This window comes from Biomphalaria glabrata, chromosome 5, assembly GCF_947242115.1.
Source record: "Biomphalaria glabrata chromosome 5, xgBioGlab47.1, whole genome shotgun sequence".
Classification (NCBI taxonomy): domain Eukaryota; kingdom Metazoa; phylum Mollusca; class Gastropoda; family Planorbidae; genus Biomphalaria; species Biomphalaria glabrata.
Window position 1 is genome coordinate 33015263 of NC_074715.1, and position 27856 is coordinate 33043118.

Genomic DNA, 27856 nt, shown 5'->3' on the forward strand with positions numbered 1-27856 from the left:
TTTTAATATAAGATTATTGTATTGCAAATAGTCTAGCTTATGCAGCAATGTATGTCATTGTATTTAAATTAGAATCAGCAGTGGGCTTAAAACTGTTTTCAAAGTTTACTTGTAATTGTTGATTTGTAGACATTTGTTATTACAAACTATCAAGAAATCCCAAAACCATTGGTTTTATGGAACAGTAATGCCAGGATATTTTAATATTTTTTTAACAGGCTATGGAAGTGAACTTTTGTCAAACACTCATAAAAAAGTCTTATAAAAAGGCTGATTATTACCTAACAGGGTTCATAGCCAATTTCAATATTGATTTTCAAGCTAAAAATTCTGGATTTTGAAGTTATAGCATCACAGTAGAAGAATATATAGATATATATATAGAGAGAGTCTCAATAAAACAGACAAAATATATAGATCATATTTGTGAGTCTATTTCAAGAAAGTTCTAATGAAAGTGACATAAAAAAATAAAACCAGCTGATTTATTAAGTTTCATGTAGATCATCCTACTGGAAAATATATAACATAACCAAACCATAAATGTTTCCTTTCTTCACTTTCATCTAGTGATGGGCAAAAGTTAACTAAAAAGTTAGAAACTTTTAGTTTAACTAAAAAAAATTAGTTAAGGCCATTGTTTAACTAGAAAAAAAAAGTTTAGTTAAAATCGTAGTTATAATTAATTTTTTTTAGTTACTAACTAAAAAGTTTAATTAAAATTTGTAAAAAACTTTTCAACAGGGTTGAAACGTACTCTCTGTTTTCTGGTCATGTGATATCAATAACTTGGATTATCAAAAAAAAAATGATGCAGTTAACAACTATTTAGACAGTCTGCATTTGAAGAGGGTAAAGTAAGATCCTGGTAGAAGTTATGGGAGTAAATATTTGCACTTAAAAGTAGCAGTATTATAAAATGTTAAACATTTTTTGCCAAAAGCTTCTATGCAGTATTATGAATGAGGTTGTTCCAAATTTTTTTGTGAGCCACGTGGAGGTGTTTAATTTTTGTTTCTAGTGGGAATCTGATTAGTGAGTTAGGTCAATATTTAGTGGTTTTAATCAATTCATTTGCGGCAAACAATATTTTTTTAACTGCAGGAACATCAAGTACACCCTTTTATAGTCTTAAGACTTATTATTGAGATCTATTAAGTCTAAATCAACAGCTAGGCCTATATAGATCTAAAAGAATTAGGGTAACCAACTCTAGAAAAAAAATCTTAATCCACACCCTCTCTGACCATAAAGTAAATAGACTGTGTCCAACTGATTTTAAAAACCTGGTCAGCTAGACATACACATGACCACATGTAGGCCTAGTGTACTGTACGTATGTAGTCGATAATACTGTAAGACTACCCTGCATTAAGCGTTATGCAATAGTGTTTGCTTATGGGGAGAGGTCAGACAAGAAAAAAACACACTGGCGTGGCTAGTCAAGCATGTTCTGCCAAGCATGTTCGTAGATATATCTTTACACTAAAATAGTTATACACCCTCCCTGCCCGGAAAGTAAATAGACAGTGTGTCCGACTGATTTTAACAACCTGACCAGATAGAGGTACATGTGTAGGCCTATATAGTGTACTGAGTGTACAGTCCATAATGACAAGATCACCGCTTTTTTCCCTTGTGCGTTTAATGGTTATGCAATAGTGTTAGTTGTATTTTTAGTGGTCAGACAAGAAAATAGCACATCGGCATGGTTAGTCAAGCATGTCATGTATTTTACACTATAAAATAGTTATACAGGTCAAATGTTTTAAAAACTCCAACGATTTCGTTTCTATTTCTTTGGATACTAGATCTAAATTTGAAATTCTAAATATATGTTATTTAATGAGATTTTAACCTTTACCGGTATAAGTAAGATTTTCCGTTATATAATAAGTTAATATAAATTTAAAAAAAAAAAGAATACCATTATTTTCTAAAGGTTTTAATTCAAGGCAAAAATACAAGCACACATATTTATTTAGACATTTTATTTTATTGTGCATTAACGTTTATGTAAGAAACATATTCCTTAATACTGATTTTATTATCGATAAGTATTACTAGAATGTTAAAAGACTTAGACTTAGGTCCTCCCGCGCCGTTCGGCGCCTTGGGCGGCAAGCTGTCTCCATAAAGATCTGTCACTGGCAATGTCTGAAGCCTCCTCCCACCTGGTGTCCACTGTTCTGAGGTCCTCCATGAAGGTGTGTAGCCAAGTAATATGAGGACATCCCTGTTTGCGCTTTCCTCGTTTTCGCTTCCATGTTATCGCAATTCTCGGTGTGCGTAATTCATTTTGACGTAGAACATGTCCCGCAAACCTCATGCGCCGCTCAATCACAACCTCACTAAGTGTTCGACTCCCAGTTCGGCATAGGATTTCATTGTCTGTGTAACTGACTTCCAAAATCCACCTCAGCCATTTTTGTTGAGCCACATTTAGTCTTTTCTCAATTTTTGACAGATGACTTCCATGTCTCACATGCTTAAGTTGCAGTTGGAATGACATTTGTATTGAGAAGGTGTATTTTTTTGTCTCAATGGCTTGGCTTGTCCAAAAAGGCTGCAGCCTTTGGAAAATGCTCCCTGCCTTTCCTATTCGGCACGCTACATTGTGATAGGCATCCCCATCATTTGCTATGGTACATGAACTTGTCCAACTCTTCAAGCTTTGACTCGCCAAGTCTGATGGGGCACCCTTTGCCTTGTATCCCACTCGCAAAATTTTAATGTTATCCAAGTTTATGCGGAGGCCAGTTTTGGGTTCCATGACTTCCATGTCTCACATGCATATGTAGCAGTTGGAATGACGATTGTGTTGAGAAGGTGTATTTTTGTCCCGAGTCCAATGGCTTGGCTAGTCCAAATAGGCTGCAGCCTTTGGAAAATGCTCCCTGCCTTTCCTATTCGGCACGCTACATCATGGTTAAAAGAATAAGATCGAACCGTAGGCATACAGTCGGATGATTATATCTATATAGGTCTAGTTCAACCCCGCCCCTCCCCCTCCCAAAAAAAAGTTTGTTATAGTTTAATTAACTTTCTTTAGTTTAGTTTAACTATCTTTTGAAATTAATGATAAACTAATAGTTTAACTACTTTATTTTTGTTGAAAACTAGTTTTAGTTTAACTTTTAAAAGTTAGTTTAGTTCCCATCACTACTTTCATCAATATTAAACTTTGCTTTTTTAAATCAATGACTGCATGACGTTTAAAAACAAAAATGATAGGCACATTAAACACACAGGGTTGGAAGCACTTTTTCATGACAAAAGTTTAGGAGATTTTTTAAGGATGAAATGTATGATGTATGTATGTATATATATATGTGTGTGTGTCCCAACCGTTTGTGTGATACATTGTAAAACATACACAAAACTATACATTTATCAAATCAATTATTGTTATTCCATTTTGGAAGTAATAAATATCTTGCCAACATCCCACCCAGAACAGAAACAATGTCATCAGCTGTGGTATGTCCACAGAAAATGTAATAAAAGTTAAGTACGGAAACAACTTGACTGTCATCCCCAAAAATCAAACAACCTTTTTTTTTCTTCAAAGATTTATTAAAGAACATTAGAAATGGTTGCTATTTCATTTTTTTAAAAAATAAGAAACATTCTTAGAGATGCCTTTATAATGTGCATTCTTTGTGGTGGAAATGTACATTTTTAGTTCCTATGTGTATCTTATAGATACTAGACTCAAGGTGTGCATTTGAGGTAATGTTTTATTCTTTTAGTAACTGTGCTTAAATCCTGTAATATACATGCCTATTTGTATGTTTAATTGACAATTTGCTTACTAAATTATATGGCCTTTTAATTGGGAAGGGGGGGGGGGCTAATTAGCGTTTGTTTTTTTCAAGCACAATATTTATTTTTCAACTATGTAGTTTTCCAGGCTTTTATGACAGAAATAACTTTTATGGACTTTTCACAGCTGTGTGTGAAATGTTTTCGTTAAATCTACAGTAGATCTAGAGTCTAGATCTAAGTCACTAAAATTCGAGAACTTTTCAGGGCTGACGAAGAATTATCTTCACTGAATTTACCGTAGATCTAGACGCTAAGTCACTCAAATTCGCGGACATTTCACGGCTGTGTGAGAATTACCTTCACTAGAGTCTAGTGATTTAGCGTAAACCTAGAGTCTAGATCAAAGTCACTAAATTCGCGACTTTCCACGGCTGTGTGAAAATTATATCATTCAATCTATCGTAGATATTGACAATAAATTCAACCCGAAGTCACTAAAATTAGCGGAGTTTTCACGGCTGTGTGCGAATTATCTTCACTGAATCTACCGTAAATCTAGACTCTAGGTCACTAAAATTTGCGGGCTTTTCACGGCTTTGTGCGTACTATCCTCACTAGATTCTAGTGATTTAGCGTAAATCTAGAATACCGGTATTTCTAGAGTAATCTAGATATTAGATGTATCGAGATCATTTAAATGACTAAATTTCAGAGTTTTCGGGTTAGGTGCGAATTATCTTCACTAGATACAACTTAGATCTAAATCTATATACTATTTCTAGCTAGATTATATACGGACTTTCCTTGCGAAGTCACTTTACTGTTACAAGAAGAGAGCCCGGAAGGGTGTAGCCTACACATTAGGCTGGTAATAGCTCTAATTACAGACTAGATCTACGTCTTCAGTCGTAACAATGAAAGGAAACAACCATTTCTACGCTGCCTTCAGAAAAATTAATGCCAGGTGAAATGCTTGCTTGAACCAAAGCCATCTTCAATCACCAGGTCGCGCTTCACAAGTGGGTGAAAGGCGGTGTAGACTAGTCATTAAAACATCCCGCCCGTTACGCTGCCCCCCCCCCCCCCATTTTTAGCAACAAATAAGCAAAATTATATTAAAAATAAATATTAGTTAAAAATTTTAGGAGAGTGGACAATTCTTAGGTTTAGGACTATTTTGTCTCACTAATCCTTATAATTATATTTAATATTAGATCTATTTAGTCTATATTTATTATTATATCCTTAGATTTTAGATCTAATCAGTCTTAGACTTTAATTAAGGCTTTAGATCTACTAATCATCTACTAATACTACTAGTAATAACTAATAGTAATATTCTATATAGTTAGTTATACACGTAAATATATTGATCTAGAATTAGATCTGGATCTAGTTTAGGTCTATATTTTGAATAAACTATTTGATTGTCATTGTAAATTAGCTTTCACTTTAGACTTATCTTTCTTATATAATACAGACATTACTTAAAAAAAAAAAAAAAAAAGATGATTACGTCCTACGCGTCATGCACCAATGACTTAAATTCTGCCAAGTCACTGGTTTTCCTGGCTAGCTCAGGCAACCCATTCCATGCTCTAATAGCACTAGGGAAGAAGGAGTATTTGTACAAATTTGTCCTAGCATATGGGACGAGGAATGTGCCTTTATCTTTGTGTCATAGTTTCATTAATATATCGATTCCATGACAGTTTTTCATTTATTATAACACCTAGGTATTTTGCGTTTTTAGTCTGTGTTACTGGTTTGCCATGAATAAGATAAGTGGAATTAATTTGTTTTAGTTTTTTTGTTTTAACAACTGACATTTTTCTGGGTGGAAAGACATGCTCCAATTTGATTCCCATTTCTGTTGGCTAATAGTTTTTGAATTCCATTTTCTTGTACTACTATATCTTCTATGTTGTCTACTTGGTTCAAATTCAGTAATATGTCTTTGTCTCCTGGGGCTGAGAATGCTGATGCATTACTTCAGGAACAACAGTCAGATTATTTGTAGACGATTGCATAATATATAGAACAATAAAAACAACATAAGACACATATATTTTACAAAGAGAATTAGATGAATTACAGCCATCAATCAGACCTATTAGTTGAGTTTCACATGACCTACCCAAAATTCCTAAAGCCATGTTGGTATACAGTAAGAATATTATGTCTATTTAAGTGGTCTATGATGTTGCTACATATGTGATTCTGGTCTATTTCTATCATTAAATCTTTTTAAATAGAGAAGTGACAATATCTACTTTTCTGATCCTCAATACTCTACTGTTAAGTAAAGCTTAAAAAAGTTTTTGAATAAGCTACTGTGAGGTCTCGTTCCTTGCTAAGTTTTTGAGTCGGGATGCCTTAGGTCTAAATGCTTAATTTGGTTATACGCTAAAAGTTAATCGATTGTCCTTTTCTTGTATATCTAAAACTATTATGCTTACAAGTTGGATTAAAATTAACCAGTATGTCTCCGGGAGAAGAAAATGCTAAAAGTATTTGTTTACAATGTTTGTTTTAGTTTCATTATTACTATGTGTTAAGTTATATTCATTTAATCTTGATAAATATACAATACAGCTTTCAAACAAGGTACTAGCTATGGATTTAGATCTATATCTATCTGTTATTTAGTCAACTTAAAAAAAATATTAACTTTTTAAAAAAATATTTTAAATAACAGTTCATACAATCTAGATTTATAATATACCTAGACCTAACCTAACAATGTCTTTTCTTTATATCTTGACTATATGTATCTAGTATCCATTAGATCTAGTGCTCATCCACATTTATAATACCGGTACATCTCTACTTCTAAAATCTCCTTTTAATTTTTCCTTTAGTGAGTTTAGCTTGAGACTCTATACACAAAGATAAAGACACATTTCTTATTCCATAAGCTAGAACAAATTCGTACAACTGCTCCTTCTTCTCTAGTGCCATTAGAGAATGGAATGAGTTGCCTGAATCAGCCAGGAAAACCAACGACTTAGCAGAGTTTCAGTCATTGATTAACATGCATGACTAGATTACACATGAAATGCATAGGACGTAATTATATTTTTTGAACGTCTAGATAAGAAGATAAATTTTTGTCACAGTGCATTAGATCTGGATCTATAGACTTTAAAAAGAGTTTTTAAAAAATATAATAACAGGGGGGGGGGGGAATAGAGTCATGGGCTAAATCTAAAATCTTGTTCTAGATGAACCCTGACCGAAGAGGGCTGTAGCAGACAACACGCTGACAGTAGGCCAACTGGAAGACGACGTGGTGGTAAAGTTAGACCTAGTCTAGCATTGTCATTGCCGTGGGCTAGCCAAGTGGTTTCCCTGGTATTAATACCGTTGAGAAAATCTGTCTTTCAAGTTTTAGCTAAGTTAGAATAGATCTCGACTAAAATTACTTGCTTGTAGAAGCTAGCCTAGATCTATAGTCAACTAAGTTCTTGATCCTAAATCTACAACCGAATCAGTGTAAATTTTATTTTAAATACGGTAATAATTATAATAGATCAACAATCTAGATCTATTTAGAATCATCAGGTAGAATGCTACTTCGTGTTCTCAAACAGCACTAGGGAGTTCTTCTTGGAGTTGTTACCTTTTATACGTGCACCTAATCTTGCAGATTTGTCTGGATCAACAATATCATTTTTTTCCACAGCGTTGAAAGCATTTTGAATGGATGTCTAGATCAATAAGGTAAGATTTAAAAAATAGTTCGTGACATTTTTTAACCAATACCCCCTTTTCACCCACAAAGATATAGATCTAGAATCTAGACACAGACGCAGCGAGATCTAGATCATAATGAAACATAGATCTAAAATAATAATCATATTAATGGTAGCTCGATCTAAATATGAGCGGTTCCCGCGGCTATGGGAGCAGGACATGATGACAACAAAGGGGTGGCGTTCAATTTTGTTTTTGCAAGTACAAAAGAAATGTTATACCCCTAATCTAATATGAATCCAGTATAATGACATTATTGTCGATCTTGAAAACATTTTAATAAAGACGTCCAAGTCGTATTTGAATCATGACCTTTTATACTATATACCGTTTGGGCGAGAGGCTATGTAACAAGATCCACTCAATTTTAATATGTTTGTGTTTGTCGATTCTCTCCAACGGTCGAGTTGGTCGTACATCGTTCTGATGACTAACTTTTAGGGGACAAAAAATGAGTCCTTTCTTAACACGAAGATCATTTCGACTATTACAAACATTTGTGTTGTGTATGTACATCGAATTTCGATCGTATAGTAGATAGCATATTATAGACCAGTGCCGCCTTCTGTGAGTTAATGTGCGTGCGCTTAAAAAAAAACAACAATAACATAACATGAGGCTGAAAAGGTTTCCACGCCACCCGAAATGACGAATAGAAATCCTAGCTGGCTGGGAGTGTCACGAACGAACGTATTTTGTTTTCGTCGCGTTTGGGTTTTTGAGTGGGGGGGGGGGGGGAAGGGGACTGGCAAAAAGTTTCTTAAACATTGTTTTTCATCATCATAAACAGCACACCATTTGAGTGAGGGCTTGAGAGGCTCAAATCCTCTTTTGCAAAAGTCCTGGACAGAAAGCCTGCTGTTGTGCAATGACTTGTCCAGATGGAATTCAGCAGGTCTGGGACAGACTAAAAGAATGAGACATGTTTAATTCCCTGCAGCGGGGGCATCGTGAGTTCGGCCTGAACCGTACGAACCAACGGGACACTAGCTCATCTTGCACTGTGCTACTTTGAGAAAAGAGAATTCTAATGTTCTTAATTAGACTCAACTACAAGGTCAGCCAACAGTACAAACGTACTGTCTTAATGTGGGAGTCTAAATGTCTTCTACTATTTCATCCCATCAAGCTTTATGTAATGATAAAAACTACAAATATGCTTGTTCCCCCTCCCCCAAAGAAACGTTTCCTCTAAAAATTGTTCAATTGCTAGACTATTTGCAACAACAATCTTTCAATGGTAAAAAAACAAAACAAAAAAAAACAAACACCACTTAATGTAGCCTACACTGTTGCTACTGTCTAGAGATAGGATGTCATTAAACTTAATGGTACAGCGAATGTTTGGTAACAGAATGACTTGACGCCACAACCAAATAATAATTGTAACCTAATCCCTTTTTTTTAATGGTTAAAAAAAACTAAAATGAGATTCATCGTGCGGAAACAATCCCACGTGACTAGAACAACGCCAGGAAACATAAACCCACACCCAAGAACCATTTATCTTTTCTATAAAAGTTGTCTTCAATTATTCATTGAAATCTCGAGGTTTCTGCTTCCAGCAATATAATCCCATGTCAGTTTGTTGTTGTGATTCACCTTTCTCTTCCCTTGTAGGCTAGATCATTTGTGTTGAAAATACGTTTATATAATGTAGGCTCTCTAAAACATTACACACACACATTGCCATTCATAATTTTTACAATTCTAAAGCCCAGCTCAAAGCCACAACTACTTCAATATAAATGTCTCTTCGCTGCCAGTATTATATTGAGGGGTGTAGTAAATTGTAAAATGACTCCAGCGTTCAGCTGTCAACTAGAAACACACCTGGAACGTCTCAGCTGATGGTAATCTCCAGTCCTGCTTTATGTATTTGATATGAGATGTGATGTATTCACATAATTCTAGCTTTCCAAACAGTGCACATACATTCTTAGCGACCAGAAGTGAACTTGAATGAGCCAATACACACAAGTCCTTTAACAACTATTTAAATGGGCAAGACAGAGTAGCGTGTGGGTTGCTTCTATAACTTGATCACGGTATGATGCTTTAACATTACTTATTTTTAACCAAGCCTAAACTGTTGATAATCAGAAACTCAAACTAAACCTGTCGATAAAAAGAAACCCAAACTAAACCCGTTGTTAAACAGAAACCCAAACTAAACCTGTTGATAAACAGAAACTCAAACTAAAACTGTTGATAAACAGAAACCCAAACTAAAACTGTTAATAAACAGAAACCCAAACTAACCCTGTTCATAAATGAACATACACCCTGAAAACAATTGGGGGGGGGGGTTTGAGCTATCCTATTACTTTTTAACATTTATGTGTATTTGATATTCGATTATACAAATATAGTTAACACATGCTACACTTATTGCCATTGGCTGGCTGTGACTACAAACAGGAGACAGCAAAACGTCTTCAATCAAAAGTCTTCTGATTCCACTTTGAGAAACAATGTCCCTCGGCTTTGGGCAGGAATAGCACTTCCCACTACAACTTGCTGACAAAGTCACACGAGCCATGTGGTATCGAGTACTTTGCACTGACATCTAATGAGGTGTACCAAACTCAGAAACCAAGACAAAGATTTAACACCATTTCCCTGTAGAACACTTTGAAACCAACTTCCAAGTTCTAGCCAAGGCTCATTAGTATCTGTTTCAAGACAAGGATACCGTGCCAGTGAGGAATGCTTGGAGCTAGGGAGGGTTAAAGCCAAGATAGGATAACTATCACCAAAATGAAATGTTGACATTTGCAACAGGTGATGTCCCCTTCAAGTCATTTTCAAAAGAGCACAGAAGAAAAAAAATCCAGACTATGTGTTAAAAAAAATACGATCGCTAGATATTGCGCTAAAAAGAAATCCTGCCAAATCTACCATTGAACACTAAGCATGTAGATGTATGGTATGAACGTGCAAATGCCATTCGTCATGATAGAGGATGTCAGCTGTAGTCTGACTTGAGGGATGTCAGCTGTAGTCTGATTACTTTTGCATGTGCACATGTTGGAGGAGTAAACTAACCAGCTAGAGGACAATAGTGCAACATGCACCACGGGCAAACACGAGCGAGATAAAGTCATTAGACAACTTGAAACAGTGGCAGGTGATTGAAAATGTAGCTAATAAGGGGAACACTTTGATGCAGTCAACAATAGAGAGTAATAAGAGATTGAAAGCGTTAGAGAAATACAAACACACACACACACACCAAACACTACGAGCGAACTCTACATTATATATATGCAATCTTCATTGAAAGCCCATTTAAATACGAGCTGACATGTCATCTAGTATGTATAATTCTTGGACACGTTCTTCAACATACAAATCGTTTTCTCTGCACACATTGTAGGAGTGAGAAAAAGAGTAACTTACAAGTGAAGGAGTTTTGTTGAGGGGGGGGGGGGAGGATGAAAGATTTGCAACCGAAAAAAAAAAAGAACGATTTAAGTTGATGAAAAGAGGTCTCTGAAAGCTCTGATGGTATCTGAAAGGAATGGCTCTAAGATCAAACATAAGATCATCTGGTAGAGAGAATCAAAAGTAGTACGTGCCATGAAAACTGAACTCTAAGGCAGGTGCAGTATTTGCGATATGCAAATGAATGTTCGTTTTCACTGTCTTTTTTTTTCTTCAGATTTACCAATGTGTAAATAAACGCAAGCCGGGTCTCTACGCCTTTCTAGTGCTCTAGTCTAAGTGATAGGAATATTTATCAAATAATTGTTATTAATGACCACTAGATGAATGGTTTGCCATTCATAGTTTCTCAAGTCTGACAAAATAAAGAGATTCAACCAGAATAAAAAGTCGTCAGATTGGTGTAGATAATGTGTTTCATGTCTTATAAGTTTGTGTATTGCAAGGAGAACATTTGAGAGAGAGGCACACGATTTGTACTAGAACTTGATTTGACGTAGGGCTGCTACTCGTATGTAAAAGTGATCTAATGTCAAACCTTTCATAGCTAGTCAATAATGTGGACAAATAGAGACACGTGAACCAACCCATAGGACAGAATAAGTCAAAGGTACTTAGGAACAAAATGTTAGAAGTGTGTGTATATACATATATATATATATATTTAAAACTCATCGACTCTCGCACTTGAAAATTACACCACAAGGACTAATGTTAGATCCTGAGTCTGGCTTCTGTCACTGACTCGCCAGCTGAATGAGGAAAGGGAAGAGAGGCTGGGATGTATTAACGTAGATTGAAGTTAATCTGTTGATTACATTTGCTAAGCGGGATGTGGATCGGGGGTATTTAATTTCACGGTAGGGAGGATGCGCATTCCACCCCGCCCTTTGAAATTCTAAAAACTTAGTTTTGAAGAAAATGAGAGATTGGAGTAAGGTTTAAGTGACTGAAATGTTAACATGATACATCCAACATTCTATATTTATCTAGGGATGTGGAACGAGATACATACAATGCAGTGAAGATGGAAGAGCAACATGTTGGAGATTTAATAAAAAAAAAACAATTCGTAAAATAGTTCTTCAGTCAGTCTGACGCCGGACAGACATAACAAACATCATGAGAATCCGATCAAAAGACATTCAATTAAAAAAAAAGGTGAGTGCCAGTAACTTTCTATACTCTAAGCATGCTTTTATCTTAATCATGGACCTAACATTTCTGCACGGGTCTGAGAAACATTGTACTAGCTGACCTCTAATATTTCAGACATGTATTTCAACAAATGCTAATATATCCTACTAGACAATACATGAATTTATCAGAGATACCTTCCTACTAGACAATACATGAATTTAATTTCTAGACAATAAATACATTTATATGTCAGATACAAGTATCGTTGAAAGTCCACCAAGATTTTTTGTATCCTGAAGTTAGAAGCCCTTCACATCTTCCTTTCAAGATCTATATCTTCTCGGGTATCTTTTTTTTTTATGCAAGGCAAATTTCAAGGTACCGATCTGATGCATTGAACTAACAGTATGTGTAGCTTAAACAAATTAGGGAGTCAAAAGAATGTAACAAGAAAAACGTATGCCACATTGTAATGATATAACAGGCTTTCTTTTATAAAATCGCCTGTGGGATTGGCGTTTTCCATATTGAATGACAATTGTGTCGTATTTTTCAGGAAATTGTTTGAGTTTTTAGGGGATAACTTGCTACGTGTATATTCTTTGATTCTAAGCACTAGGAAACGCGATATAAATGAGCTAGTTTAAGTAGTCTAATGGCGCCAACGATATCGAAATGTCAACATCCTTATCGTGTGTCGACCAGGTTATAGGCATACAATAAATATTCCCCACCGCACACTCCCCCCCCCCCCCCAACAAAAAATCAATGTAAACATTAATTAGAAACTAGATTCATTTTGACCGCACAATATATGTGATCACAGCAGTCTCTAGGGATAGCTCAGGTTTCTACAAACAAAATCTAACTGTAGAAAGACTCAAATGTACGTTATGTAATGGAGGTTGAAGCACTGTACATACTCTGAAACGTTTAGGAGAGAGAGCAACTCTTAGTATTGAGAATTGAACATCTATGGTTTTACTTTAAAATTGTTTTATCTTGGACAACAGTGTTAGTATTTCCACCTGATGCCTTATACTTTGTTGAGAATTGAACATCTATGGTTTTACTTTAAAATTGTTTTATCTTGGACAACAGTGTTAGTATTTCCACCTGATGCCTTATACTTTGTTGAGAATTGAACATCTATGGTTTTACTTTAAAATTGTTTATCTTGGACAACAGTGTTAGTATTTCCACCTGATGCCTTGTACTTTGTTGAGAATTGAACATCTATGGTTTTACTTTAAAATTGTTTATCTTGGACAACAATGTTAGTATTTCCACCTGATGCCTTGTACTTTGTTGAGAATTGAACATCTATGGTTTTACTTTAAAATTGTTTATCTTGGACAACAGTGTTAGTATTTCCACCTGATGCCTTGTACTTTGTTGAGAATTGAACATCTATGGTTTTACTTTAAAATTGTTTATCTTGGACAACAATGTTAGTATTTCCACCTGATGCCTTGTACTTTGTTGAGAATTGAACATCTATGGTTTTACTTTAAAATTGTTTATCTTGGACAACAGTGTTAGTATTTCCACCTGATGTCTTGTACTTTGTGCCAATCGAACCCAAATGCTCACATTTTCTTGTATCATAAAAATATTTCTCCTTGAAATTATTAATATATAAAGCCGACATAAATCTCAGCTTTTTTTTTAATTCAATTATTTACATTAACCAACCAAAAACATTTTTTCAACATTTTAACTATTTTATTTTATTGAAATTATTTTCCGCCAAATCAACCTACCGGGGGGGGGGGGGGGCCGCCGAGTTGTAACATTAATGAGAATATGATCAACAATTCCTTCTCCGCACTTCTAACACTATCAAACATATATCTTGTGTCAACTTTCATAGAAAATCTAAAAACATATCTGTCATCTTTTCACAGAAAAGACAAAGTTGACAAAGTTGATTATTTTATTCTATCGACAAGAGATTGGGATACTTTGACATGAACTTTTCATGAGATACCCCCCCCCCCCCCAAAGTAATAACTTGCTGACATGTTTCCATTTTCACATCGCCCAAGTCTTCCGGTCAGTTGGACAAGAAACTACCACAAAAAAAAAAGGAATATTGAATAGTCTGAACTGAAATACACTACAACACCGTGTTCGCGAGTATTGATAGAATACACTAAACAACAGTAAATTAACCAATCTATTAAAGTTGAAACAATTAACTAAACGAAGTAAAGCATAAGTCTATGGTTTTTAAATCTTGCACTCCTCACTCTTTAAAACAACAACAAACTTTTCTGCTGAAGATCTCTGCCAATGATATATATAGATGCTCTGAAACTTAATACGCATAAAATGGAATGTCCCCCGGGAGATTCGAGTTACAACTCAATAGAGTAACTAGTGCTCAAGAAATAATTGCATGGAACTCATTCCCATTGTGAACTTGTACTAACCATGGATGGCTGCCTGGTCGTGCGGTTTGACCGCTGGACTGTCGTTTGGATTTATCGATGGTCCCGGGTTCAAACCCTACCCGCTCCCATCCCCCGTCGTCCTGCGGGAGGTTTGGACTAGGAAGTAAACTATCTTCAAGTCTGAAGGAACATCCGAAACATGTAAAACAGTTGAGTTAGTGAGAAAAGAAAGCAATGTTTTGACATCTTGTAGAAAATAACGGACACACCTGATGGATAGTGCAACTGTTAGAATAAAGATACACAAGTGGCAGCTTGACCTAGTTTACAAATATAACAAGAATACAGTGAACCGAACCTGGTCTTAACAAATTGTATACTAAGATCTTACAACAAACTTAGTCCATGTATATCATCTAAATATACATATTACACAATGGTTAGAGGTGCTGTGGCTAAGTGGTAAAGTACTTGGCTTCTGAATCCTGGGATTTTGAATTTCTGGATCTTTATGTCGCCTCTGAATCCACCCAGCTCTAATGGGTACCTGACGTTAATTGGGGAAAAGTAGAGGCGGTTGGTCGTTGTGCTGGCCACATAAACAGATGCCCTTTACATCATCTGCCCATAATGTCTGAAAGGGGTAGTTTACTTTTACACAATGGTTCGTTTAAACAAAGCATACTATGAATATTGATTTTTTTAAAATTTACATAAATAGAATGTGTGCAAGGACTTTGCAAATGTATTAGTATTGAATATATTTATCCTGGGGCATTACACATTCACTGTAGAAACCATACCAGCTATGTTGTAGCACTACTGTATTCACTGCGTAACAAACCAATAAGCCAACGTTAGTATTCTAGTTCCAGATGTCTAATAGTATAGTCACACTGATGTTTTAATAATAGAGATATACGGAAATAACCAAGACTAGACTAAAAGTGTCAACAGTAATTTGCACCATAACACATTGACCAAGTTAAATGGCATGACAGTTTATGTCATCCAAAAAAAGATAGTACCCAGAAATAGAACAAAAAGTGAAATGAAAACGGGATTTTCTTTAAAAAAAAAAAAAGATACTTAACTAAAAGCGATTTCTAATGATAAATGTAATGATTAAATGAATTGAAACAATACACACCAAAAAGACTATAAGACTATTGCTGTGAGATGTGAGGCCAAAACCACTTGGCTACGGTTTGGCCAACCAACAAGGGGATGGGTTTGAGTCCTGACTCAAGCAGAGTTGTGTTTGCTGAGCACTTAAGGCAGAAGGGAAAACTTCCCGAAAGCCTCGCCCCTCATTGATTCAAAAAAGAGATTGGACCATAGTGTACTGAGCACGCTCTAAGCATGAAAGATGCACTAGATAAAAAAGACAAAAAACAAAACCACACATGTTTACTCAAAGTTAACCTTTGTAAGAGAATGAAAACAATGATGCTATTTTAGCTGAATATTTTTCAGTTCAATGAAATAAAAATATTTACACATTATATGTTGTCAGAATATTGAAAAAGTAATCTCCAATACTCACTCATTTTCAATCTTTGGAGATTAAACTATCTTTATCAATAAGCCAATAGATTATTAGATTTACCTTTAAAGAAAGATTTCTTCTAGTTTCTTATATATATATTTGTACTACAAATAATTTTCTCAATTTCAGATTGCAGTCACTGATAACAAATTTTTCTTAAACACAGAAATGATCAGCTCACATTTTTTAGAGCAACTTCAACAAAAAAAAGTTAATAGAATATACGATTGAGTTTCCATAGAAACATCTTTTTACTGCATAACTGATAAAATCAGGTAAAAATGATAAAAAAAAAAATTCTGCTAATTTAAATAAATAAACCTATGCACTCCTAAATTGTTGCAGATGACAAGGAAAAAAAAATGGAGGGACTATAGTTGTAAGAAGTGACAAGAACCTTATCTAGGAGCTATACTTAGGGTCAATGATTCAAGGTGGAGTTCAAGTTAGGACAATTGATGGGGGTGGCTATAAATATGTAATTCTTTACTAAAGAACATCAACAAAGAACATATTTATATAGCCCTTTTTTAACTAAGAGGCATTACTTTTTTTTTTTTTAACTTCAGTAAATCTACATAGATTTAGTATTTTTTAACCAAATCATATTTAATCAACCAAAGTCATATTCCATTATGCAGTTGAACACATATGCCAACATTCTATCTATAAGATATAAAAGCTTTTGACAAACTACTATCCAAATATACAGAGAGGCTGCTAATTTCAGGTCATAACATAAATGGTTACATTTAAGAAAAATGCAATTATAATTTATGTAGTTAGCATGTTTTCTTTGAGATGTTTAGAAGAAATACCTAAAGCACAATGGCAAAAAATAAGCATACAACAGGTGCAGAGTTGAGAAGCTCCAAGAAGACAATTAAAAAAAAAAAGGTTTTCCAACCTTTGATTATTGAAAACAATGTTCATAATAAAACATTTCTCAATCAAAATAATTAACTAGTATAGTCATATCTGTTGTTTTTAAAAACTAGTTTTATCCAGCGGTGCCAAAAAAAACCCCAACAACTTACATTTCCCAACATCAACAATTAGCAAATAAGATGCTGGAGAGGTAGTAAACAAGATATTTTTTAAATACGGATCTGTTTCTGGATAACTATTACAATAATAAAGAATAAATTAAGCCTTTGGCAATGGTAATGGTTAGTTTAGGTGATTAGTTTAGCAATCTGAAATTCATCATTTTTTTTTTTTACTTGCATGCAATGACTGATGAATAGTGGCTCCTGCACTGTACTTGTGTCTTCAGGTTTGATTTCAGTAACTCAATAGACATTTTAGATGCACACATTCCAGTCAATTTATTTTGTTTTTGTGTTAAGTTTATCTAACCTTTGAATTTATTTATCTAAAATTAAAACATTGCTAAGAAATTGTATTGTAAATACAATGATATTTTGATTTCTAATTTCAAAATATTTCAGAACATAGTTCTACAAACTTTAAATAGGTGCAAACCAATGTAGAAAGTAGTAATTTATTGCATTTTGGGGGACAATTAGTGCTAACAAGTCTGCACCCAGTTCAAGCTAAATTGTATGATGATGATGAGTACACTCACATTTGAGCTATTTTAGACAAAACCATCACTATTTTAACAAGTTGATGAGTTCAGTTGCTCAATCCACATTATATATTTAATAATAAAATTATTGTTTGACAAGTTTATACTGACTTAAACATGCAATATTAAGTTTCAGAGTGATCAGCTAACTCAAGTAGGAACAAAGCTTATATTTTATTTTAGAGTGTTCAGAAGCTTATATTTTTGAGTGATCAGCTAACTTGAGTAGGAACATAGTGATCAGTTAATTGAGTGTCACATGCATTTGTCATTCTTTTTTTTCCTTAAACTTATTTTAGTGTCAAGACTTAATACATAAGAAACAAAACCAGTAATTTGTATGAAACACATACACACACTTTTAGGCCATTGCATATCTCAATCCTATTTAAAAAACTGTAAATAAAATTGCTCAAAATCTAGTCTTTTCCTGGCACACTACATCTGCTTCAGTAGTAAGACACAACAATGTCATACAAGATGTGTAACACTGAGTGAAGAATGAGAGTACACTGATGAAAAAAAAGTGATCTCACAAGACAATGATGATAGATGATGGTGGTGACATGATATTTTACCTAGAAATCCATGATGAAGTTCATCTGTGATCAAAAATGGGATAGGATTTTACTCATATTGTGTAGGTACAAATGTATATTATTTGGCCAAAAAAAATATTTAAACCACCAATATCATTAATAAATACTTATTGCACATTCTGTAGCTAAATTAAATAAAAAAATGTTTAAACTTAGTTGATAGTGGTGTTGTGTAGGTTAAGACTCAAATTTGGTAGAGTTGCCGATTTCACTTTATGAGATGATATTGAACTGTGTTTATTATTAAATTTTAAGTTTTCTGTGAGAAATGGATGAATTATTTAGTGCACATTATAGTTTAGTATAGTAAATAAGGACAATTGAACTGTATCCCATTATTTTTACAAATGAACTACAGAAAAAAACAACTTTATCAAATTTCTGCATTTACATAAAATATTATTTAAATGACAGTAACAAAAAAACAACTTTGAATTTCTAAAATACTAAAATCAATAAGTAATTATTCTATTTCAGGTTATTCAACGGTTCAACGGTCAACTCCTCCAATTTCAATCTGAACCTTGACATGTAAGAAGTTTTATTATATGTATTTACTTGTATCTTTAATTTAATCCACTAATTCTTTGTAGAATAAAAATTTAGTCTTAGCTACTGATATTCATTTTAAACCGACACTAAAATTAAACAGGTGACACTAAACATCACACAACTTTTTTTTGAATAAAGATATTTATTTATTTAATAACAACCTAAGACAACTTTCACTACCTGCTGTTATTTGATTCTTACTAAATGAATTAAATATTTTTTAATAATTGTTTTTTTCTGAAGAGACATGTTTATCCATTGAAATTATCACATCCTGTCTTCAAACCATCATTCACTCTATACCACAGTTTAGCCAAAAACATACTTCAAGCTTTTAAATAAAATAAATAGTTAAGAGGCAAGGTATGGGATATAGATACACCAATAAAAAAAATGACATTGAAAAGGGAGATAAAAGGGGAAAAACCAACACTACCAAACGATCACAAGAGTAGCCTTCTCCCAAAACAAAGTTGATAAGGAATGGATTAATTTTTTTTTTTTAAATTATAAAATTTAAACACAAAAGTAAAGTCACACTTCTTGTATTTCATGTTTATTACTTTTGATAAATAAAAAAAAAAGAAGAATAACATGTACAAGCAGGTAGGTATAAGAAAAAGAAGAGTAAAGTGGGGATTTTTTTTCTATAAGAAATCCAAAATGCAAGTTGCTGTTCTATATAAATTCCACTGCCCTTGCAATATGTTTATTTTAGAGAAAATATTTGATACAAGTTCAACCATTAGAAGGTAACTATGAACATTATTGTTAGAGCCTTTACCTTCACTTATTCCTTATGATGGCAACAATAGCCAGCAAGACAACAACTTACAATGTGTTTGAAAGAAATGACAAATGGGACTTTCATTTGACAAAAAATGTTTTCTTAAGACTTAGATTTGCCTTCATGCATAAACTTTATCTTGAAAAATACTTGCAATACTCAAGTACTTATTTATTATATTATCTTTTTTTAATAAGATCATGAAAATTCAAAATTATTTTTTTTACGCTCAAATGACTGATGCCAATTAAAAAAAAAAAAAATTCTTTGGTATTTCTTGCTTTAACTTTTGCTTTTAACATTTGTACTTATCACATCATTTCATATAAATAAGCAATATTATTGTATTTTTGTGCTGTAAGTTCTTGCTCTTCATGTTTCTTAAGAGTTTAATTATGTAAGCAATAAAAGGCAAGAAAACAACAACACATACAACAATCAAAAAGTCTATTAGCTTCAGGTAATATAAAGAAATAAAAATGTGTGGGATTGAAAACATGCTGTAATAGTATCCACCCTGGATCCTTCATAACTTCACAACAAAGCTAGACAATAACTTGCCACAAACTTAAAAAAAAAAAGGAACAAAAGAAAAGGTTGACATATAAGAGAAAACCTACCTGGCCGAGGATCCATGCTGTTAGGCATAGGCATTTGTCCACCCCCTGGTCCTGGAGGCTACAAAAAAAATATAAAAAATGTCAAAGTGAAAAACAACTGAAAAACACTTCCTCCATGTTTATTGTCCAAGGACCACCTTCCAATAAACTCTCCATAATTCAGGAGGTAAGTTAAAATGACTTTTTCCTGATTTCACACACCAAATCTCCCACTTCTAAAAATACATTTAGCAATGTAACAGATACTAAACTAAGTTTCCTATATAGCAAAATAAAAAAAAATGTATTTATTACTAATATGCTTTCAAGATGAAAATTTATCTTTATCATAGATTTTGATATTAAGCTAGTTTGCAGTGCTTTTTTTTGTCTAACTTTAAATTATCTAAAATTTTGATTTATAAAAACTATTACTGCCTACAAAAGTTTAAATAACAAAAACAATTATTAAACTTTACAAAGTACAATATGGTTTAGAATGATATAGTTCTACAATTTTTATTGATATATTTTGCTAGTTACTTCTCTTTAAAAATTTTTTTTTTTAGCAATTTAAACATTGCTATGTAAACTGATCAGAGATCATCACTGATCAAATACAAAACCAGACAAATAATATTGCAATTAGGATTTAGAAGTGTTAGGTGAGATTTAAAAAAATATTTGCTTCATAATAATTAAATGAATAGGGTCAAATTATTATTGACAGGCTAATAATGTTTTACAAAAATTTTTGTAATAAAATTTTAGATTTAAGTGCTAGACCTAAAACAAAAAAATTTAGTAATGGTTTGATTTTTTTTTATATCTATCATCACTATGGGGATTCTGTGATAGTATTTCATTTATTTAACTAAATAGGTTTGTATTTATCATTTTAATTATATATCATTGTTGTCTATCTACTTTTAGGAAATCCGGGACTCAATTATGTATCAAATAAAAAAACAAAAACTTTGTTTCTTTTTCTTTCAAAAGAAGGTTGGTCTATTTTATTTGCTCATTATGATTAACTATTTACCTAATAACATAGTCTAAAATGAACATTTCCATATAAAGTCATGCTGTTAAGGGATTCAAGTGTTTTACTTTGATAATGCTACAATTATAAGAATTTGTACTGATATTTTACATGTCATTTTAGTAAAGTAGTCTATAACTTCAACTGTCATGTCACATTTATTGGTAAAAATTTAGCATGTTACTCTTTCTTTTAATGAGGCTATTTGTTGTTAACTTATTACATTTAATAAATGATCATAAATCATGAGCATAATTTTTATAATCTAATTTATCATGATTTCTTTGTTAGGACTAAATTTTCTATAATGGCCATAATGCATTTGCTATTCCGAACCACTCATGACATAAAATATATTCAAGTAATTTGATGTTAAAATTTAAAAAAAATATAATATAGACTGACTAGCATTGATAATTTATAAAAATGCAATATTTTAATAGTTAAATTCTATTTTTAACATTTTTTCCAAACAGATAACATAAAAAAAAAAAAAGAAATACAAAGAAGATGAAGAAAAAAATGTGTGCAATAAATGCAACATTTTTTTTTTGCAACTATTCTTAACTTTTTTTATTGTATTAGTTGAATTAATTTTGTTAAATCAATTATAATTATTTAGCACTTTATATTGGAGATTTTACTGATAAAGTAAACAATGTCAAGGACGCTAAATTCACCTTCTTTTTTGCCAACTAATTAAAAAAGAATTAAGATATAAATTTAACATTTGACTGAGATTTAATATGATCTCAATGTGTGGCAGTTCACTTTCGTATTAAATCTCCTATATTACTGTTAGTAAGTTGCCAATTTGGTTTTAAATAATTTTTTAGTCATTAAGTGAAAGTCTAATGCTTCCTCCATATTTAATTTATTTTGTGCTACAAACAGAAGAGCTTAGAAAATTTCATTCTGCAGTGTTGAAAAGTGTACAAAAGTTCATAAACTTTTTAAAAACATAACACTTCCTTTATTTTGTACACTGGAAACACAAAAGTTCTAGCTCTTTATAATTTTTCTGCCATATATGAAAATCTCCACTATTATTGTTTGAAAAAGATGTACACTTTATTATTATACTTGTATTTATGAATTAAAAAAAAAAGGTTAGATCAAGTAGTTCTTTCAACCTCTGTTCAATTTTTTAAGTTAAAATATATTTAAAATTTTTTTTTTAGAAACAAGAAAAAAAAAATGTTTTTGCTCAAAGGCCAATACAATACTCAATGATTAGTATAATGTTTCAATAAGCTGTTTTATTTAGGAACAAACAAACTTGTATTTTTTTTTTTAATTATTTTAAACTATTTTGTATTTGTTTACAAAATAATCATAAACTATTAATTGAGCTGGATCAGGAGAATTTAATAGTTTGTTGGAGGTACCTACCCCTGTGTTAAAGTCCACCTGATTGGGCATGCGAACGGGCACTCTGGGACCACCAGGATATCTAGGTGACATAAATGGCTGAGAAAGAGAAAAAGTATATACATATAACAATTGCAAAACATATCTGGATTATGCCCTGAAATATGTTGTACTTTTTTACAATTTTATTCATTTTAAACCATTACATGTTGCAGTGACTCTAAATATTCATCTAGTGAAACAAACTATTTCAAATGAACATTAAAAATTCACAACTAGCAGAACAAAAACAACAAACAATTTAGAGAGAAAATTAAGTTTAAAAATGACACACAGAAAGTTTAAGTTTTGTTTTTTTGACTGATACAAATTGCATAATGCTGCAATAAAAAATAATAAACTTCTTTAACTTTTATATTTCTCAAAGATGTTAATTTTTGTTTAGAATGATGCAACTACAAAGCAAACATTTTCTGGAAGAAAAAAAACAAACAAAATAAAAAATTGCAACATAAAATATGCATTCAACAACACATATAACACTGAATTTATAAAATCCTTCTTAACCCTTAAAGTGCTGAACTGTTTTACAATGAGTGCAAACATTAAAGGCTAAACTACCACACGCGTTTTAAGGGTTAATAGGAGAGTTGTTTTTTTCCAATTGTCAAAGCTAAGAATAGTATTTTAAAGATAGAGACAACATTAAAAGATGTAATCTTAACAACTTGGAGACTATACACATCCTAGTAGAAGTATATGTTGATTATCTAATAAAATAATAAAAAAGACATACACAAACATAAAATAAACAAAAGGTTCAATTTTAATTAAAAATTAAAATGTAAATTGATGAAACACTTATAGTTACACAAGACAATGATGTGACTTGACAGCAAAAACAACATAAAATTGTAAAAAAACATAAAAAATATATATTTTTTAAAATATGTATCACATTAACAGAACAAAAATCTGTGTGTGAGTCACAATGATAATAGAATTATTTTATTACAATGAAAATAAAATGGTTAAGAACTGGATATTAATTGTAGCAACAACAAATAAAAATGAGCTAATTTACTTAGGTGATAATATATTCACAGTTAGTAATTAGAATCAATTTTCATTTCTTTACAAATGTCAGTCAAGTTAAGCTTCTTTATTATCCAATTAGAAATATATTTGTTTGTAGTATATAGGTTACAATATAAAATATCACATAATGTGAGAACAATCTAAAAAGCTTGCATCAATTTTAAAATACATCTACATATCTTGGTGCTCTAAACAAATTATTACAACAAAAAAACAGTCACAATTAAAGTAGGAAGCAAAGCATTTCACTGGAAATGTATAGCAAGAAAAAAAATAAAAATTAAATATGGAAAAACCAAAACACAACAGAAGAATGTTAAAAGGATTAAAACAGTAGGCATATTTAGGAGTAGCAAGGGTGGCTTATTTGGCAATGGCAAGGCACAACACTTGAGCCTGTCCTGGTTGTCCCTGCTTGTACTCACCTGGTTCTGCCCCATCATAGGATTGTGAGGTGGCGGGTGGGGGGATGGCTGGGAGGCGGGAGGCTGCAAACGACACACACACAAGGGTAGAAAACCAGCCAATCAACAATAAAATCATATTAAAACCCCCAACCACAAGTAATTATGGGGACATAACGACCAAAATAAAAAAATATTTTTAAAGAAAGTAAAGGGCACAATGCACTCAAATCCAAAGAGACCAAAATTGCAATAATGCAATCTTCTTATTAATCAGAAAGACAAGTCAAAACTACTGATATTAACATAAACAGTTCAGGTACTCCTAATACTTCAATGACTAAATAAGAAACAAAACAAAAATCTAGACCAACCAAATTAAATGAAAGAAATATTAGGGGTTAAAAAAAATGTAAGTGACTTGGTAAAAAGAAATTCAAATGAACATTTATATTTCAATGTAAATAGCAAAAATATAACTGCTTAAAAATCAATAAATAACTAGAATATTTGTTTACCATCACTAATCATGCAATTACAGATGTTTTACAAATGTCTAAATAAAATACACCCCATTGTCTATCTCAATTTACAAAAAAAAAGTTTTGTTTAATGGGAGTGCAGAGTGGCAGAGAGTATTAAAATTTTCCACATTTTAATAAGAAACTAGGAGACTACTCTAAGTTGAAAGAGAAACAGAAATATAAATTGAATTATTGCCCCTTCCAAAATAATGTCCCATAAAACAAATTACATAATTGTAATATTTTTGTAGCATTTGTAACAGATTATTAATTTTTTTATGTATAAAGATACACATAATACAATTTAATAAAGAACAATCTGGGTCTTATGTTATCTTTTGGAACTTCAATACAAATTAAAACAAAAATAAAATGATTAACCAGAAAGATTAAGTAATACTGGATACACAAGAACTGGCTACTTTCTTATGATTAAGTAATACTGGCTACATAAGTACTGGATACTTTTCTAAAAGAAAAGAATTATATATTTCCATAGTCAGCTTTTCAAACTTTGAATTTAGCTTTTTGAGACAATGAAGTGTGAATTTTTCAGACAAAGAAAAAAAAAACAGGCAAAAAAAATTATTTACATGCATATTTATAAAACACTAGATGCATGGGGGTTTGCTCCTAAAGCCAAGCTGTAAACTAATGTATGCTATCATAATGAAATAAACAATAGTGTAAAATCAAATGGCTATTTATAAAGACAGGATAAATATTTTAAAGTTGATATTATTTCTGTTTTAAGATGCTAGTGGTTTTCAAGAGAATTTTAGTTTATATTTCCTGATATGACTTGAAAATTCCATGTAGAAAACAAAATTCAAAGGTATCTCCAATCAATATATTAACTGGCACAAAAAAACTTACAGGGAAAAAACTTGGGGGCATAGGACCTCCTGGCATGCCATCTTGTGGAGGCATTTGACCAATTGGGCTTGGTGCTGCTGCATTCTGAGAAGAAAAAAAAAAAAGCGAGTCAATTTTTAAAAATGTCGATGGATATAATGAATAATATTACTCAACAAAAAAAAATGAAGTAAGCTTGAGTAATTCTGCAACACTGTTGTAATGTTTAGATCAAGTTACATCAAAATATCTATACTAGATTATTAAAGATTAAATTAGACAAAACGCGGACAGAGTTTAAGTACTTAAAGACTAAGTACCGTGTTTATAAAAATATTTGAAATATATTATATATTAATATATATACTAATAATATAGACAGTCACATCTAGATCTAGAGACTAGTCTAATATTCAATATCGAGAGTCAATATAGACTAGATCTAATATGCATTATTAAATAATGCACTATCAATGTTTTACTTCGATACTAGACTAAAGACATTTTAACACAAATAAATAATCTAATAGATATATTTTTAACCAAAGTGATTACATTTTTAATTATTTTATTTTTTTGGCAAGGACTTCGTGCCTATTTTTCTCCTACTTTCGTTTTCCAACACAAAAATTCATGTTTTACTATTGCTTCCACAACAGGCTGTTCCAAGGATGGATATTCCTCCTTCCGCACAAGCAATAGGCGGTTGTGTGTATGCCTATTACAACTACACACTTTGTGGCCTCCCGTGACCCAGCTGACCTAAGACGAAACCATCTAAATCTGGGGGGTGAAGATATTTTTTATATGCTAGCAAACTGGCCAAAATTCGCCAGCATAGGAAATAGCGGCAATAATAAACATACAAAGATGTGACTGTGACGAACAAAAAAGAAAAAAAAAAAAGCCCATCAACAAAAAAGACAATTATCTTTAGGTTTTAGAAGGGCTAGATCTAAATATTTATAAATCTAGATGCATTTAGTAGATTCGATTTTAAAAAATATTTTTAAAATATGACACTTTTACCAGCTCTATTTACAAAATTGATGTCGAATAGGAGTCTAGGAGGAGAGCATTATATCTGTTTCTAATTCACATTGCGAGGATTTATATACATTCGAGTTAAAACAAAATAAAATGCGACAATTTTGGTATAGATCTACTTCAAGAACTAATATGATGAGAATTTTAAAAGATTTTATTCAATGGCCAACAAAAAAAACACACACACACAAACAAAAAACAATAATTCAATTTGAAAAAAAAAAGTATTGTAACAATATTGCGTAATCCCATGCGATGCACACTACCACACAAAAACCATAGAGAAACTTAAATATGATCTTAACACGTTAATAGCCTTAGAGTCTAGTCTTTATATGAATTTTATGTATATAATAAACGACATGCACGTTTCCAAATCTGAAACTTTTTTTTTTAAACAACGCAAGGTTTCGAGAATAAATAGTCGTATCTGCAAGCTCCCCTCACATATCTAGATACAATTGTCAATAGAGTTGTTGGAACATGACAGTGGCATGCTTTTTTCGTTTCAGTTGTTAGATAAACTTATTTTAAACCAGTCTAATTAGATTATAATATTTATCCCTTCTTAGTAGATCAACAATAAATATGTAAAACTTTCATCTTATTATTATAAAACAAAATCTGCACGGATAAAATGAAATTGCAAAACTATGTTGATTGAGAAATGTCGTTATAACTTGGCACTTCTCGGGACAGGCAAGGGTGGGATTAAAGAACATGACACCTTAAATCTATGAGAGCTCACTATATAAAGTTGCTTTACCGTGTGAGCAAGTGAACAATTTTGTCATCACCAGGACTTTTTAGTTTTCAATCATTTGTATGTGGGCGGCTTGTAGTTAGATAGTTAAAATGGGGAAAATGTTTTGGGGGGGGGGGGAGAAACAAAGGTGAGGTGGTTAAAAACGTCTAGATGATACATGGATGTTACAATGGGGTGAAGGGATGTCACACACACACACACACACACAAAAGCCTAGATGTTACCGTGGGCTTGAAAAATGAAAAGGTTTACGGTATTGGGGGAAATCAATACTCTATGGGAAGCAGTCAATGAAAATCTTTCTAGGCATCGGATAGGGAAAAGGACATCGACGCTCTAAGGCATTAATGACTGTCATTGTGTATACAATTATACATGCGCCACTGCCCTCTCCATTAAGGTGGTTATCGGGGGGGGGGGGCGGCTACTCCCCCCACCCCCCACTATCAACAAGTTTTGGAACAGAAAGAAACGTGCAGGTAGTAAAAGCCATAGGTGAAAACAAAGGCGGGGAACTATCATGTCCAACAGGGCAACACCTTTAGTTCACTAACTTGATCCTGCT

General features: G+C 32.5%; 2 protein-coding genes and 1 long non-coding RNA gene across 13 annotated transcripts in view; 1 reads left to right on the forward strand and 2 right to left on the reverse strand.

Moving 5' to 3' along the window:
• The window catches only part of LOC106077618 (very-long-chain enoyl-CoA reductase-like), a 129461-nt gene extending 111223 nt beyond the window's left edge, over window positions 1-18238 (reverse strand). The window contains exon 1 of the mRNA XM_056030871.1: window positions 18233-18238. Within this exon, the coding sequence (XP_055886846.1) occupies window positions 18233-18237 (5 nt within the window). The 5' untranslated portion in view covers window position 18238. The remainder of the gene's footprint in view (window positions 1-18232) is intronic.
• The window catches only part of LOC106066186 (single-stranded DNA-binding protein 3-like), a 68320-nt gene that overhangs the window by 20893 nt on the left and 19571 nt on the right, over window positions 1-27856 (reverse strand). For 3 of the 5 annotated variants that reach the window (XM_013225188.2, XM_013225159.2, XM_013225178.2), the window contains exons 6-10: window positions 25500-25583; window positions 24121-24183; window positions 22619-22696; window positions 20206-20263; window positions 18226-18249 (exon numbers count right to left, since the gene is read on the reverse strand). In XM_013225188.2, coding sequence (XP_013080642.1) covers window positions 18226-18249; window positions 20206-20263; window positions 22619-22696; window positions 24121-24183; window positions 25500-25583 — 307 coding nt within the window. The remainder of the gene's footprint in view (window positions 1-18225; window positions 18250-20205; window positions 20264-22618; window positions 22697-24120; window positions 24184-25499; window positions 25584-27856) is intronic. The other 2 variants (XM_013225164.2, XM_013225171.2) reach the window with 2 other exon arrangements.
• LOC106066237 (uncharacterized) lies at window positions 7089-26707 on the forward strand. Of its 7 annotated transcripts, none has more exons than XR_008778183.1 (7): window positions 7089-7491; window positions 11965-12132; window positions 16186-16331; window positions 18101-18287; window positions 18724-18777; window positions 21118-21186; window positions 26138-26707. It is a non-coding gene; the product is annotated as an uncharacterized LOC106066237 (long non-coding RNA). The 7 variants fall into 7 exon arrangements; XR_008778182.1 differs by lacking the exon at window positions 26138-26707 and adding an exon at window positions 21703-23012; XR_008778180.1 differs by lacking the exon at window positions 26138-26707 and having other exon boundaries at window positions 18724-19550; window positions 21118-21694.